Source organism: Leptosomus discolor, chromosome 3, assembly GCF_034619465.1.
Source record: "Leptosomus discolor isolate bLepDis1 chromosome 3, bLepDis1.hap2, whole genome shotgun sequence".
In the NCBI taxonomy this organism is placed as follows: Eukaryota; Metazoa; Chordata; class Aves; order Leptosomiformes; family Leptosomidae; genus Leptosomus; species Leptosomus discolor.
The window spans coordinates 25613255-25629354 of NC_141393.1; the positions used below are offsets into that span (position 1 = coordinate 25613255).

The 16100-nt window shown below is 49.6% G+C and overlaps 1 protein-coding gene across 1 annotated transcript; it reads left to right on the plus strand.

Moving 5' to 3' along the window:
• Nucleotides 1-10482: 10482 nt before the first annotated feature.
• Nucleotides 10483-15562, plus strand: ZDHHC22 (zDHHC palmitoyltransferase 22). Its single transcript, XM_009958611.2, has 2 exons — nucleotides 10483-11044; nucleotides 15297-15562. Exons 1-2 carry the CDS (start codon nucleotides 10483-10485, stop codon nucleotides 15560-15562), a joined length of 828 nt encoding a protein of 275 aa, XP_009956913.1.
• The last annotated feature ends 538 nt before the right edge of the window (nucleotides 15563-16100 follow it).

Here is a 16100-nt window from a genome sequence, read left to right on the forward strand (position 1 = left end):
TCCCTTACATTTATTCCTCATTTTTCTGTTTCCTCCCATAACTCCTCACTGGGTCTTCAGGATTGAAGAATTCACCTCCCTCCTTGCTGTTCACACTGCCATCCTCTGCAGTCCTCTGTTGGGTTTTCCTCACTCACTCAGTGCCCCTGCAAGGAGAAGGGACAATAAGGCCAAAGGTGCCATCCCCACAGCAGACACCACACTGTCTCTGTAGGCCCTGGACCACCATTGGCCTTTGGGGATGCCCAGAAGCTTGGGGGTAAGGGAAATTATCCTCTGACGGGAGCAAGCCCTTTCTTCAGGCAGCCTGATGCGTGGTTGCCCTTGACACGGTGCTATCAGCCTAACCTTGGGCTTACTCAAAGCAGTGCTAAGAGCTTAATTTGTTTGATACTAAACACATCAGGTAGTTCCTGGAACCTGGCAAACAGCTATCCATGATCAAATTGTGGCTTTCTTTTCCATTAACCAAGAAAAGAAGGTAGCATCTCAGTTATTTTTCCTTGGCTCATTCAGGGAGATGGTACTACTGGACCAAGGTTTACCCTTCAGCCCTGCCCAGCACAGAACGGGTATTGGCCTTAGTGGCCTGGGGTTTGCTCCCAACATCTGTAGGTATATCTCCACCCCCACCCCCCCAGCACAAAGAAAGAGCTGCCTCCCCTGGGAGTCCAGACCACATGCGGGCTGGAAACGGGTGAACGTAGGGCTGCCCCCAGCCTGCTCATAGGAGGACTTGGTTCTGCCTCTCATCCTCTTCCTGAACAGGGCTTTGAATTTTTTCTGTTAAAGCAAGCCAGATTTGCACCAGGAAAATATGCTGCTCGTCATCAATAGAGACAGAGAGCTGCCCAGAGGATGCCCTAGCTGGTGATGGGGCTGAAGAGATGTCTGTCTCAGACCTACATAGAAAGCACCTTGACCCGCTCAGGCATCAGTGTGGGAATCCCCTCCACGTGTGCACACAGCTGGCAGAGGTAATGGCCCTTCTTCTGCACCACATCCAGGGCTTAGACCTGTGCTCAGGAAGAGAAGTGCCTGGGCTCTAGCTCCTCCTAAGTCTGTTAGAGTTTGAGCCCAGAGTCTTTCGTACCACGTTACTCGATGGCATGGGATGAGGTGGCACCGGCTCCTTCAGTAGAGCTGGGCAACTGTGCATATGGCATGTGGGGACAGAGAAGGGTAAGAAGCAAGATGGTGTTTGACTTGACTGGAGGTTTGGTCTCTGCTCCCAGTGCTGTTACTGCATGTTACATAATGAAACACAAATGAAAACCTCACCCACTAGGGCGGGTGGAAATTAAGCAGGCAGAATCCGGCCCACTGTGTAGCAAATAAAGAGTCAGTTAAAATCATTGCCACCTGCAGTGTGGCTGGGGTAGTGGTTGTGTGCTGTGTGTCTAGTGCACTAGTTGATAGCTAGCATTTTTGCAGAGCCAAACTAATTTAGGAACTGCTCTTACAGACCCACTGGAGGAGCATCTTGATGGCAGGGGCAGAAGCTATGTGATGGTGGGGAGAGAGATCGCATCTCCCAGAGCGCTGCTGTGGCAGGCAGAAGGATAATCCAAGTCTATTTTCTGGAACTGATTTAACACTGTGTTCATTATCTTCAGCTCCTGCTGAAATATTTCATATTTCAGATCTGATTTCACTGTTTCCAAGGCTGAAAGGCTTCCTTCTCTAGGGAGCAGCAGTTCTACAAGAGAACAACAAGTAGGAGCCCTAGGGAAGCAGCAAAAGGGAAGGAATATTTTATCTTTAGTAACTGGTCATTTCCATTTTGGAGGCAGTGAAAGAACCATCTGGTGGGTGTTGAATATTCACTATGTAAACAGTGACTTGGTTATGAATATGTGCATGTGTTATTGTTATTTATTATTTATAGGATTCCCTAGGTGTGCATGATGCTTCACAAGCAGAAAGGAAGACTCTTGTACCTTGATGTGCCAAATATAAATTTGACACAATGCTCGACAGCAACAGAGCACAGTAGATGAGGGTTGGGCAACTGGTGGAGGTGTGGAGAGGAAGATGCCACCCCTGTGAAAAAGGGCAATGCACAACTTGTGGAGCAGTAGCTGCTCCTGCTGACAGCAGATTGCTTCAGATGACCAGCCTCACATATTCATGCCTGCTACTTTGGGTTTTAATCCTCCCCTGCAATAAACACCATTTACATTTATTTTTTTAATTCTCTGCTCCTTAAGAGCTCTGCTCCTGCAGTGTCCTGCCTGGAAATGATGTGGAACAAAAGGAACCTCGGTCCAGTACATTTCCTTGCTGTGGTGCTTGCCTGGGGTTGATGGGATTGCTCACTTGGCTTGAGCTTTGTGGCTCACGAGCTTCAAATCAGTCAGCTGAAACAAAAAGAGACGTTTTATTGCTCACATTTCCTGCTAGTCAAAGCATCTTGAAAGCAAGGAGAAGAGTTCCATCAAGTTCCAGGACGACACCTTGTTGTCAGGGTATAATGTCTGACACTGAAGCCTGCTGGAGATGGTGGGAATTCAAGAGCACCCAGGCACCTTCAGAGGATGCTCAGAGCTTTGCAGGAGGAAATACCTTTGGTACATTCCCCTTCTCTTGTCCTTCCTTTTCTTCTCACTGCCTGAGCTTTTTTCCTACAGTTTTGCTTTTTTTTGCTATGGCATTCAGCCATTCCTCTGGTGCCAAGCCAGTATTCTGGGCAGGGTTTGATGAAGGTGGCAGTCATAGGCACTTGAAGGGAAGGGTCTCAGGTCTGTTAGGGGGAGAATCCCCAGACTGTTATGGGGACAGAGTTGGTGGGCACCTGCAAGGCCAGTGGGATGGAGGAGTGGGTGCACCACAGCCAGGAATAAAAGTCCTGGCCTGAGGTCAGGCCCATAAGTATCTTCCCTGCTGCAATGCTCCCCACCTATCATCAACATTTTATCTTCCTTTTAGCATGCTCTGACATACTGCACTTCACTTGACTGCAAAAGTTTGTTTCCCAACACCACCAGCAAGCAGCAAATGAGTCAAATGTTGATTTTCCTGACAGCTTTCCTAACACAGCAGGGTGTGCCATAAATTGTCACTTGTTTCAAATGATCCTGGTGCTTCGTTGCATGGGCCAGTTAGAACAGCCCAGAGCATCATAAACAACACAATATTCCCCCCCCTCCTTGGAACCATGCTGGCTGCTTGATCTTTCTCCTCTGCTCCCCAAAAGATGTTTAGATGTTTATATGACTCAAAAAATGAGGGACATAGGCTAGGAAGGACAGAGAGACACCTAAGGACTTTCACACAGGATGAGACAATATTAGTGACGGCCCTGATCTTAGTGGTGAGAGGTCTGTATTCCTTGCTGAGTGCCTGTAAATAACCAGTATCCCACAGTTGCAGGACTCCGTTTTAGTCACTGCCAATGTCAGCGAAATGGCAGCTCCTTGGTTGCAGGAGGAGAAGCAGTCCCAGGTAGCCAACGCCAGCTCTCAGGCAGAGCATAGAAAAGCAAATCAGCTCATGTTTTGAAGGATGGCCTTCCTTGTACTGTAGGCAACAAGTCCTGTTTAAAATAAAATACTGTGAGTTGGAAGACCCCTAAGACACATCTTGGAAAGCAACCAGCTTCTTCCTTGTCTAAATATACCCTTGGTGCTCACACTACTGGAGCTGCCTGAGTCTTGGGCTTTCTGGCAGAAACAACAGCCTGGTCTGTGTGGTGGGTTGCTATTCAGGCATTCAGAAGGTGAGTTTTGTTCTATAGACATAAAACATCTTTTACAACCTACTCAACAACTTATTCATTTGGAGACAATTGACAATTTATTTGTCAATAAACATTTCTCTCCGTCTTCTGAAGTGCTGGAAATACATTTGGAAAAGGACATTGTCACAGGGGAAGGTAGAGAACTAGCACTTTTGAAAGAGTGGGGTTCTAGGTGTATTTTTTTTCCTTATTTCCATTTCTTCTCTTTCTTCCCATGGCTTATTGACCTGAAAAATGTCTCTCTGGAATACAGAGATACACAAGCCATAGATATGTTGTTAGTTGGCAAATTATTTACCTATTTACTTTAGAACTGTCTGGGTTAGTTTTTTTGTGTATAACATGTCCCTGCATAAATACCTTGTACACCAGGCATTTCCTCCTAGCTTAATTTTACACTGAATGATAATCGGGGAGGTTTGTAATAGGAAAAAAAGCAGCTGTGTCGGCCTGGGGAAGGCTCAGCACACTGAGGCACAAGTATGGCTGTACAAAGACCCTCTCTTTCTCAACACTGTCCTTGAAGGAAGGAGAAGGGGAGGGCAGGTGAAGATTGGCCAGATGGGAGCTGAAAAAGAGGTTCAGTAGCTTAAGTCATAAATTCAGATACAGCATGCGCTTGACAGTGTGCTAAAGTCATGGCCATCTGTCAACCGTTTATTTACCATCTCTTCCCTTGTTAATAAGTGTCCTCCTCACTGAAACCCCCAGCACAACTGACGCAGCGCAACTGGCAATCTAGGACAAAATGATTAAAACCCTGCTACCTAAAACTATGCTGTCAATCTGCCTGACCTCAGTGCTGGGTGTCCCTCAGCTCTCAGGTCGTTGCACAACAGATACAATACCCCAGGTCCTTCAGTCTTTCTTTCTGAGGTTTCCAAAACACAACCCAAGAGGAAAGATTGAGGGAATAGGCTGGCTTAATCTAGAGAAGACATGGTAGCTGCTTTCAAGTATGTAAAAGACTGCAGAGAGGAAAGGATTTGTCTGTTCTCTGTATCCACTGGGCATTTGATAAGGACTAAGGCCTTAAATTGCTGCAAGGGTGTGTCAAGTTAGGCATGAGGAAATACTCGAAAAGAATAACAACTAACTGAATGGATTGCTTGGGGGCAGTGGACAATCTCCATCACCAGAGATCTTTGGGACCTGATTAGACTCTTGTCTGTAAGGGATAGGTATACTTGGGGCAAGGATATGGAGGAACCAGGAAAGATGGTTGAGCTGGCCTCTGAAGGTCATTTTTCACTATGAGTAGAAGCTTAGCATCAGATTTCTGTTTCAGGAAGATCAGGTCCATCCTGACAACCTCAGTAGTATAAACCAGAGCTGAATGAAGAAAGGACTGAGCCGACTTTTCCTCTGAATGTTCATGTCTCCATCTAGGCAGATTTGAAGTTGGTCAGCATAAAGTCACACAGCTCTCCTGACAATCATGTTATATTTTTTTCATTGCTAAATTGAAGATATCGGGCATTGCCTGCTACTTTTGTGGCCATTTGACATTACCTAACCAAACAGCAAACCTCTCCAGACATTGTGGGTGTTCAAATTTTGAAAGCTATCTAACTGGAAAAAGCAAAAAAACAAAACCAAAAAAACCCACAGAAACTTCATAAGGCTTGTATTGAAGTGATAATTTAAGGCAAGCAGCACCAGGTTTACCACAGAGAACATTCATTTCTTCCGAAATATCACAGCAAATAGCAGAGATTAACTCACTCATTTCAGAGAAAAATCACCATCAGATTGTATCTTGAATGCTAAATTAATGGGGCTGTCTAAGGCAATGCACATTTTGAGTTGGAAGAAATGATACATAATTTGGGATGCAATTTAAAGCGAGACCTTGAAAGATGTTGAGCAGACTGTATCAGAGCACAGAATCGACTGAAACTGTATTTTATTTTGCTTAAAATGTCTGAGCACAAGGAACTAGGAAATCCAGGAATTAAGCTACCAAAACTGTCATCTGCCAGTCATCATCAAGTGTAGCCCAGGTTATTGAACTAGAAGATGAAAACACCAGCTGGCTGACAACTGTATAGATTATGCCAGTGGCTTGCCACCCTGCTTGCTAAAGGGACATATTGGGAAAGGGTCCATACCAGAGAAAGCCCCTCCACACAATGGGCCAGCAGGGGAGAGTGAAGTGATGACAGTTAGTGACATAAAGGCTGGGGTAAGAGAGATGTACTGGCTGCAGTATGCTGTGCTAATTTCTGGAGCACATCTGCACAGTAGGCAATAACAACAATAAATTGCTTTTACAGCTGTTCCTCATGCCCAGCTGTCAAGGTCTTCCAGAGAAAGGCGTATAGCATAATCTCTACGCTGTTCAAAAGACAGGAAAATCTTGACACATGAGTGAAGTGATTTACCTATGGTTGAAAAGCAGGATGGGGAAATACTCCATCTCCTGGGTCACAGACAGACTCTGTCCAGGGAAACTCTATCTCCCCAGGGAAGGAAAAAGGAGATAACATTTCTGAGCATCACACATCCAAGATCTCTTGTGATGCTAATTTTACAGCAGGAGAAAATCAAATTTTTGCAGTAAATACTGTTACTTTTTAGTGCTTGCTCCAAATTTACTGCTGTTCTCATTATTCACTTAGTCCCTGTGCTAATCTCCTCATTTACCCATCTCTCTTTCATATACACATGCATATGCATAGGCAAATTCATCCCAGACAACTTCTCCCCCATCCTGCTAACAGCTCATCATATCAACACAACAGCAACAAAAGAGGATTTTTTTTTTTACTATATTCTAAAATATGAAGCCAGTATTTTGACAGTGACAGATCATAAGCATCAATTTGCAGGAGCATTTTAATGAGAATGTGGGGAATAATCTGCTTCACCATTCCTCCATTCCAGTGGAAAACTGTTTTCCCCTTCCCTTCCCTTTCCCTTCCCTTTCCCTTCCCTTTCCCTTCCCTTTCCCTTCCCTTTCCCTTTCCCTTCCCTTCCCCTTCCCTTCTCCCTTCCCCTTCCCCTTCCCCTTCCCCTTCCCCTTCCCCTTCCCCTTCCCCTTCCCCTTCCCCTTCCCCTTCCCCTTCCCCTTCCCCTTCCCCTTCCCCTTCCCCTTCCCCTTCCCCTTCCCCTTCCCCTTCCCCTTCCCCTTCCCCTTCCCCTTCCCTTCCCCTTCCCTTCCCTTCCCCTTCCCTTCCCTTCCCCTTCCCTTCCCTTCCCTTCCCTTCCCTTCCCTTCCCTTCCCTTCCCTTCCCTTCCCTTCCCTTCCCTTCCTTCCCTTCCCTTCCCTTCCCTTCCTTCCCTTCCCTTCCCTTCCCTTCCCTTCCCTTCCCTTCCCTTCCCTTCCCTTCCCTTCCTTCCCTTCCCTTCCCTTCCCTTCCCTTCCCTTCCCTTCCCTTCCCTTCCCTTCCCTTCCCTTCCCTTCCCTTCCCTTCCCTTCCCTTCCCTTCCCTTCCCTTCCCTTCCCTTCCCTTCCCTTCCCTTCCCCTTCCCTTCCCTTCCCTTCCCTTCCCTTCCCTTCCCTTCCCTTCCCTTCCCTTCCCTTCCCTTCCCTTCCCTTCCCTTCCCTTCCCTTCCTCCCTTCCCTCTCCCTCCCCTCCCCCTCCCCTCCCTCCCCTCCCCTCCCCTCCCCTCCCCTCCCTCCCCTCCCCTCCCCTCCCCTCCCCTCTCCTCTCCTCTCCCTCCCCTCTCCTCTCCTCTCCTCTCCTCTCCTCTCCTCTCCTCTCCTCTCCTCTCCTCTCCTCTCCTCTCCTCTCCTCTCCTCTCCTCTCCTCTCCTCTCCTCTCCTCTCCTCTCCTCTCCTCTCCTCTCCTCTCCTCTCCTCTCCTCTCCTCTCCCCCTTACCCTTACCCTTCCTCTCCCCCTCCCTCCCTCCCTCCCTTCCTTCCGTTCCTTCCTTTCCTTCCCCCTGCTTTGGGTACACCTTATCATGCTCCCTACGCGGGCAGGATTAATGTCTTTCATGAGATGCAGTCCCTTCAGTCAGGAGTCTTTCACGACATGACAAGGTTTCTCTGTAATTCCTTTTATTATTATTTTGATATAAGCTGTTAAAATATGGAGAAAACACTGTCTGATTATTTAAAGATAAAACCCAGGCTGGGTCACATATCTCTATTGCAAGATTCAATCTACTTTAAATTGATGAGTTGAGGGAATATTGGAGGATTTTTATTCTCAGTAGTCGTGACAGGAGAATGAGGGAGGTGGGAGTGAAAGCTCGATCGGTTCTGAGCAGCTTTCCCTCCAGTTCTGCCGAAGGTGTTTCTTAGTTGTTCGTCACTGCAGATCCAGTGCCTACAGGCTTGGTTTGCACTTGCTATTATTATTGCCACTGTTTTTCTCAGAAATGTTGAATCATGAAAGTTATCTGGGAGAAAAAAGTTATTTCTGATAAAGAACCCTCGAACACGCCGCTGCTGTCATCACCCTCCATGCTAGTGCACGTGCAGGAGACAAACACAGCCCCTCTCCCCTGCAGGCCTCTCTCCCTAGAGACAGACACGAAACATGCTTAATTTTGCTCTGAACCTTCAGGCAAAGGACAGTCTCTTTTGGAGAAACAGTGTCTGTGCTGAGGGGCTGGCCAGTAAGCCCAGGACCTAAGATTAGGTTAAACCCATCTTTCTTTAACTTTGCCCAGCACAGAGTTTGACTGTCTCCAGGGTTAAAGCTGCAGCCCAGGAGCCCTCTTCTCTCCCCTTCTCCTGCCATGGCTGGCTGGTCTGTGGAAGGAGAGAGGGATGCTTTTCATCAGAGCTGGAGGGTGCAGCACGTAGGTGTGTAGGAGAGTGAGAGGCTGTGCACAGCGCCTGTGTAGACAGTACAAGGACTGCGTGGGTGGGCAGAGAGGGGTGAGGCTGTGCAGCTGTCAGAGGGCAAACACATGTCTGCAAAGCTTCTACCAGCATGTCATACTGCCCAGGCACCACCTGCCCAGCTCAAAGGCTTTCCGAGCTACCTGCTGTTGTGCAAAGGTGCCCTGCAAACCCAGGGAGGCTTTGAACCTGCAGAGACTCTCCCCCAGTTTTTCCCTTACCTCAGATGCTGGTTCCAACAGGGGCAGCTTTGGGGTGGCAGGGAGACATGCTGAAGCCTCACCCTGCCTCCTTCAGCCACGCTGCGGGAAGGAAGGACGCTCTCCCGGTTGGAGCAGGCAGGACGTCCCTTCCCACCCCCCGCTCTCCCCGCGGGACTAGTCAGCACCTCAGCGCCCCGAGCGCACCCTCCTCCTCCCCGGGGCGCCGGGCGGTGCTCGGAGGGACACGCGGGCGGTGCGGGTGGTGCTGAAGGGACAGCTCCGTGTGGTGCTGAAGGGACAGCTCCGGGCGGCCGGGCCGGGCCGGGCCCGGGCAGGGGCAGGGGGAGCGACCGGACACGGACAAAGTTGGGGAAGGAATAGGACCGGACAAGAACAGGACTGGGGAGGGAGACAGAGGCGGGGGGGAGAGGGAGAAGAGAGGACAAGAGAGAGAGAGAGAGCAGGAGTCGGACAGACACGGGGCAGGGACAGAGAGAGGGGGAACAGGGACAGGGACAGAGACAAGGCCGAACCAGGCGGGACAGAAAAAGGGCAGCAAGGAACAGGGAGAGGGAGAGGGAGAGGGAGAGGGAGAGGGAGAGGGAGAGGGAGAGGGAGAGGGAGAGGGAGAGGGAGAGGGAGAGGGAGGGCCGGCGCCGCTTTGTGTTCCGCCACGACTGCCGCGGGGGTCTCGGCATGGCCGGGGGTTGCCGCCGCGCCGGGCGGTAGCGGCGGCTCCGCCGGCGCCAGGCACGCCGGTACCGGGCGGCACCCTGCCGCGCCCGCGAACAAGGGGGCTGCAAGGCGGCGGCGTGCAGCTCCCCGGGCCGCCGGGGCTCTGAAGGCACCGTGTCGCCGGGGAGCCCCTAGGGCTGCCGGCCAGGGGGTGCTCGGGGTGCCGGGGCACCCATACCGCCACCCAGCTAGCTCCCCGATGCTTTTGATCCCCTGGGCTTCCCAGTGCCCTGGCGATGCAGGCTGAGCCCGGGGACCCGGGGCCAGGGGACCAAGGGCCGGGGCCAGGGGGACCCGCCCGGCAGGCGGGATTGCGCCGTGCCCGGCCGGAGCCGCGGCTGCGGCTGCGGGGCCGCCCCGGCTCGGTAGCCCGGCGCCGCAGGTTGCATCCGGACAGCACTTGACCAGCTGTTCTGTGCATTTTCTAATTTCGTGCAGAGCAGGGCAGCGGTCATAAAGGTAATCTGTAGATCCGTGGCTTTAAAGGATAAATTAGAGCATTGGATTTGATCCGTATTGCAGTGGATTAGAGCAACCTCTCCCCCCTCCCCTTCTCCTCCCCCCCCCCCCCCTTTCAATTCACTCCCCCCTCCTCCAGCACCACCTTTTTTCCTCTCATGCAATACCAAAACTGACCCTGCCTGGCAGAGGGGACTCTGCTGGGCGAACAGAGCGGTGCCCACATCGCCGGCACACCGCGGGAGCCGGCTCTACCCTCCAGCCTCTGCAGCCCCTCCGGGGCATCGCTGCTGCAAGTTCCCCGGAGGCAGCCGCCGGGGCCGCGGTGCCTCCTCCGGGCGCCGGGGAGCGGTCGTTGCCCACGGGCTCTCCCTTTGCCCTGGCCGGGCCGGGGCCGCGGGGCGGCGGCGAGGGTGTGCGGCCCCCGGAGGGCACTTCCCGGAGGCGGCGGGGCCGGGACCCGGCAGGAAATGGAAGGATGAAGTGTGCAGCCGGAGCGGGGATGTTCCTTCTCTCCTTGCTTTCCCCTGCAGGAACGTAATCCGCAATGCTAGTTCTCAGGTTGCTCAATGTTGTCGCTCCAGCCTACTTCTTGTGCATCTCCCTAGTGACCTTCGTCCTCCAGATCTTTCTCTTCATCCCCAGCATGTTCAGAGACCCTTCCACCACCCCACTTTTCTCTCCTGCTCTGCTGCATGGGGCCCTCTTCCTCTTCCTCTCAGCTAATGCCCTGGGCAACTACGTCCTTGTGATCCAGAGATCCCCCGAGGACTTGAGCAAGGGCTTAAGCCTGGGCAAAGGAGCCGAAGTGGTGGCGGACTGGCTGGATGGAAGCAGGTCCCCTGGCTCAGCCTTGCCCAGCACTCACTTCTGTAGACTGTGTGCCAGAGTCACCCAGAGGCATGACCACCACTGTTTCTTCACAGGGAACTGCATCGGGAGCAGGAACATGCGAAACTTCATCATGTTCTGCCTCTACACCTCCCTGGCTTGCCTCGACTCCCTGGTGGCAGGCATGGCTTACATTTCTGCTGCACTCTCCATGTCCTTTGCAAACCCGCTGGCCTTCCTCACTCTTCTGCCTCACTCCATCAGCCAGTTCTTCTCAGGTAAGGACTCCTTGCTCAGAGATGAGGAGCATCTTCCTCCTCCAGGGCTCCCGCGTTCGGGGGGACATGGTCTTCCTTGGATAGCTATGTGTGGGGAGTGGTGGTGGGGAAATGGGCAAGAGGGAGAACTGGCTGTGTTCAACAAAGTCTTCTTAAAGGCTAGAGACAGCCTTTGCAAAGGACTTTGCTTCACCTGAAATAGAGGCTGGGACCCACTCCACAGCCCTATTCCTAATGAATTCATTGGGCTCTGGAAAATGCTTGCCGTGATAGAATGGGGCTATCTGTTGTGCAGGGAGTGTGTTGCAGTTAGGCAGAGGAGAGAGATTTCACTCATTGTACTGCAGGTGAGGGGACTCTTTTGCCTGTCCTACAGGCAGTTGGAGGGTCTGTAGGTTTTCATATCCTACAAGTCTGCAGGTTCCCCATATCCCAGCAGAGATATTCTCTTCATCCAGGTCCACTCACCCTCTCCACTGTCATCCACCTCCTGCCTCCTGGCAGCACAAACTTACAGAGATCTTGCTGTCCTTCCTGCACAGAACTGGGGTTCAGGGAACAGAAACCAAGAGAGCAGTTAATGTGACGTGATTAGCCGCCTCTCTTGTGACAGCAGTCTGGGACACAGGTCCACAGAGAACCAGGAGAAACTCTTTTTGCAAGAGCTACACACCAAAAGCAAATACCTCTTTCTCCTTGTCCCCATCCCTTACACTTTCTTCTGCTTCTCCCCCTTTCCCCTCTCACCCTGCCTTTCCACAAATCTCCACAACCTTTCTCCTTCCCCCTCCTGATTCTGCTCCCATAACTCTTCCTCTGCTCTTCCAGCTTGCCACTTCACCTTTCAATATGCCCCCAAACTCTCCAACCTCAGCCCATTCTCTGTCTCCAAACCAAAGAGCTAGATAAAATCTGCTCTCAGGGAAGGACTGTGCAGACTGCCTAGACTGTACTCTGCCCTGAAAGCAACTACAGAAAAATGCTATTCCATCCCCCCCCCCCCCCCCCCATGCAGCTCATTCCTCGTATGCTTAGATCAGCTTTTGTTAGACTAAAATAGGTATCATATATTTTAGCTTTGCAGATTCAACTGAGCTCTGTAAGAAGGGCTCGGGGACTGTTTTGTCTTGTGCATTGCCACCAGAAGTGTTGATTATGATCTGAGCACGGAGACTGCTGGTGAGGATGCAGGAGCCAGAAAGGCCCCAGCCTGCTTTTCAGATTCCAGGCTGGATTTGCAGGGTTGCCATCTGAAAACAAACAAATATCTCTCTACTTGGCAAATTAGCAGATTTGTCATGGTAATCACTGAGAGACAATAAACATGAAATTCTGCCATGACATTTTTATGGAGTCATTTTTCCAAGCTAAAGAATTTTTGTGAATAATGTTGCATGGTCTTCACTAGCATTAAAAAACACTGGGAACGATTTTCCCCTGTACCTAAGCTCTGCTCAGCTTAGCAGCCTGGGAGGGAGAGCAGGGATGTGGGAGGAGATTATCAAGGAATTAGCTCTCTCTGTCTGACTCCGAGGGCTCATCTGCACCGAGCTGGGTCCTGGCATGCATTTGGAGAGCCACTGAAGTGCCCCAGCTCTGGTGTCAGCAACTGCAGTGCCAAAGACAGCGTGTGGGCAGTATTTGAGTGGGACACAATGGGGCTGGATGCAAGGCTGTGACCTGGGAGCCAGAACACCCTCAAGAGGCAGCAGCTCCCAGTAGCTCCCACCGAACCTCTAGCTCAGCCAGGGTGAGGACTGCTGCCTCTCACAGCTGTATACGGGTGTATGGTGTGTTGGTTGCTTGGGAGGAAAGGCCGACTGGATTTCTACCAGCACATTTATCCTCCAGTTAAGGAAAGAAAAACACCGCTTGGAAGAGTTACCTGGAAGGTTTGTCCACCCAATAGTTTTCAGCTAATATAACCATTACTTAAGGGTTGTTGTAGGATCCAAACAGAGCATTGCTATAGCAAGGAAAAAACTTTACCTTCCTTCTTCTCCATCATGCCCTTTGCACTGGAGGAGGAGTAAAGGAAGATGAAGGGTGAATCTGCTGGTCTTATGTCAACTGAGTGTTCCCTGCTTTCACGCTGTGAAAATTTTGAGTTGGCTTATTCTGTCCAGAGTGTGCTCAGGCATGGATTTCAGAATCCGACCCAGAGTCTATAATTTCAGCCCATGATTCAGCTTTTCTGGCATAGATAATGTATGGCAATAAACTTGAGATCACACCAGGTCAGTTAGAGCAAAAGTGAATCCAAGAATAAAATGGACTGTGGTGATGAGGGACAAATGGAGACCACTTTTGTAAACACATGTCAGATTGGATCCACAAAAGAAATTACAGAAAATGATTTATATAGGTAACCTGAAGAAAAGGTTAAAAAATCATGTATCTGGAAAGTGTGGCTCAGAGATGCTTAATATTTGCAAGGGGAAACAAGGGTAATTACTTTCTTGATGTCGAATTTCAGCAGCTCATAGAAATAAAGCTTACAGCCGCCTTGCAAAGGCTCTGAAGAAAATAGCTGTCTGTCTCCGTATCCTATCTGAAGAACAGCTGTAAGAAAGAACAAATGTCTGTCACACTCTGGTCCAGTAAAAAAGGGGTGGAGGCGCCCATATTTGTCTCTAGGCTTCCTAACTGATAGATTAAATTATTCCAACAGAATTAGTATGAGAATTTGTCATCATTCTAAGGGACTTGTTCTTCCTTTGCTGTATTGCATACGAAGCCCACTGAGCTGAATGGGATCTAACGAGAAGGGAAAGATGACACTGCATTAGGAAGAGAACTGAACGACTCCTGTGCCTTTTTCAAGTGAGGACAATCTCTGAAAGCTTGAGGCTGTCATCAGTGTCCTTACAAATCATCCTCAGAGGGGCCTGCTGGCCGAGCCCAAAGCTTGACATGATTGTCACAGGTCAGCCCCAATCTCTCACTTACAGACCTGCCAGGTGGAGAAGCCGGGATTCACAGATTGCAAAACCAGGTGATACTACCTAACCTGGCTTTCTGTGTAAGAGAAGCAAGGGACACATATCCAGCCACCTTTGTATTAAACTTAAAACCTGAAGCAGACATGTACCTGTTTTAGGCAGCATACCACTACTGTCCATGCAATCCTTGCTCCAGCAGAATTGCCCTTGTAGAGCCTTAGAGTGACCAGAGCTTTCACCTGCCTGAGTCTGTCTGCCCCATGGTCTTCCAGAGGGATGGGAGCATGTGAGAGCTTTTTTGTTGTTAAACCTTGCAGGAACCAGTGAGAGGATATCAGCTATTTATACCAGTATTGACACACATTTAATTTTCTTTGTGTGCCTCTGTGTAAATATGGGTGTTTAATAATATACCAATATACACAAAATGTGTGTGTACACATTCATATGTGCACACACAGAGAGAATATTATTTTAATGGGTTTAGATCTGCCTACGCACTGAAAGGTCACTCAGCGATACCTGCTATTTTACTAATATTTTCCAGAAGGAGTTCTAAAATCATTGTAGAGGAAAGGGCCCACAGAATATTTTTAAATGTACTCAGCATAAACATATACTACAAAAATAGTTAAACTAGGAGCTTCAGACCTGCAAGGCATTTTGAGCATTCTAGCAGCAGCTTTAAAAAAGGAATTTGGATTGTATTTTGAAAGATTTCTGTTTCTGTTTCTTGCATTCATATGAAAACTGCCCTTGCCCAATGGTAGGAAAGTCATTACTGATTTTATTTTTATTTTTTAACATATTTTACATATATATATATAGTGATTTGAGAGAGAGGGAAATCCCAAATCTTTCTGCCTAGAATTAATGCACACAGTAAAGGCTTCTGGAAGTTTCTAGATGCTTTAGGACCCACATCTCTTTTCCAAAGGAACCTAGAAATGTTAGATTCACTGTGATGAGCAGGCAGATTCTTAAATAAATTAACCATTCTTACAGTCATGTTTCACTTCTGGCTGAATTTGCCCCTGTAATCTAGATCCTCACATTAACAGCAAAGGGAGAAGTGTACAGACCATTATCATTTTAGTACTTCCCCAGCAGGGTCCATTGCGTCAGATGCTACAAAGGAAACAATTTTTTGCATGTAGAGCAACCAGCCTGCCTTGCTCCTAACTCCCCACTTGTGTCCAGAGAATACAGGCAGCTTGTCAATTCTCAGGGCTGAGTATTACACTGGCATGTGAGGTGTGTCTAAACTCTTTCTTTTATTGTCCTCCCTCCCCCTGACTCTTGGTCTGCAGGAGCTCTTCTTAGCTCTGAGATGTTTGTCATCCTCATGCTCTACCTCTGGCTTGGGATTGGACTGGCCTGCGCTGGCTTCTGCTGCCACCAGATGTTGCTGATCCTGCGTGGGCAGACACGGTACCAGGTGCGGAAAGGGATGGTGGTAAGAGCCCGTCCCTGGAGGGAGAACCTTCAAGAGGTCTTTGGCAAGAGGTGGCTGCTAGGACTTCTCATCCCTGTGCTGAATGTGGGAAGTGACTACTGTAGGCAGAAAGAGAAATAAAATCCCCAGGCGTGTGTGTGCATCCCATGCGCACAGCACCTCCCCTGTTCTCTCCCACTGTGTCCTGGATCACTAAAGAGATGGGCTACTCCATCTCTTGGGATTGCAGCCTCTGTGGGAGGAAAGGACTGGCTATCAAACAGAATAAATTTAGCATATTAACAAGGAGATCACAAACCATGTAGATGAAGAGATACTGCAGCTTAGTAGTCACATCACTGCACCTGCATATGTGGCAACAGTCTTTGAACTAGCAGAAAAATTAGTCAGACCCTCCTGTGGCTTCCTGCCTGACTCCTCCAGCCCCCAGCCCCATCAGCCACCCTATACAAGCACTAATGAGCTGCAGCAGGAGCATTCAGAAAGCCTGGGCTGTTGTAGACTGCAAAAATGGTGTCTGTTCCTTGTGAGGGTTTTACAGAGTGTCTTTTGGCTCTTATGCGCTTGGGATAACTTTATCGTACTGAGAAGCCTTTAATGACAGAACTGCAATGCAATCAAGCTGCCCTAGGAGCAGGCTATGCACATGGCTAATGTA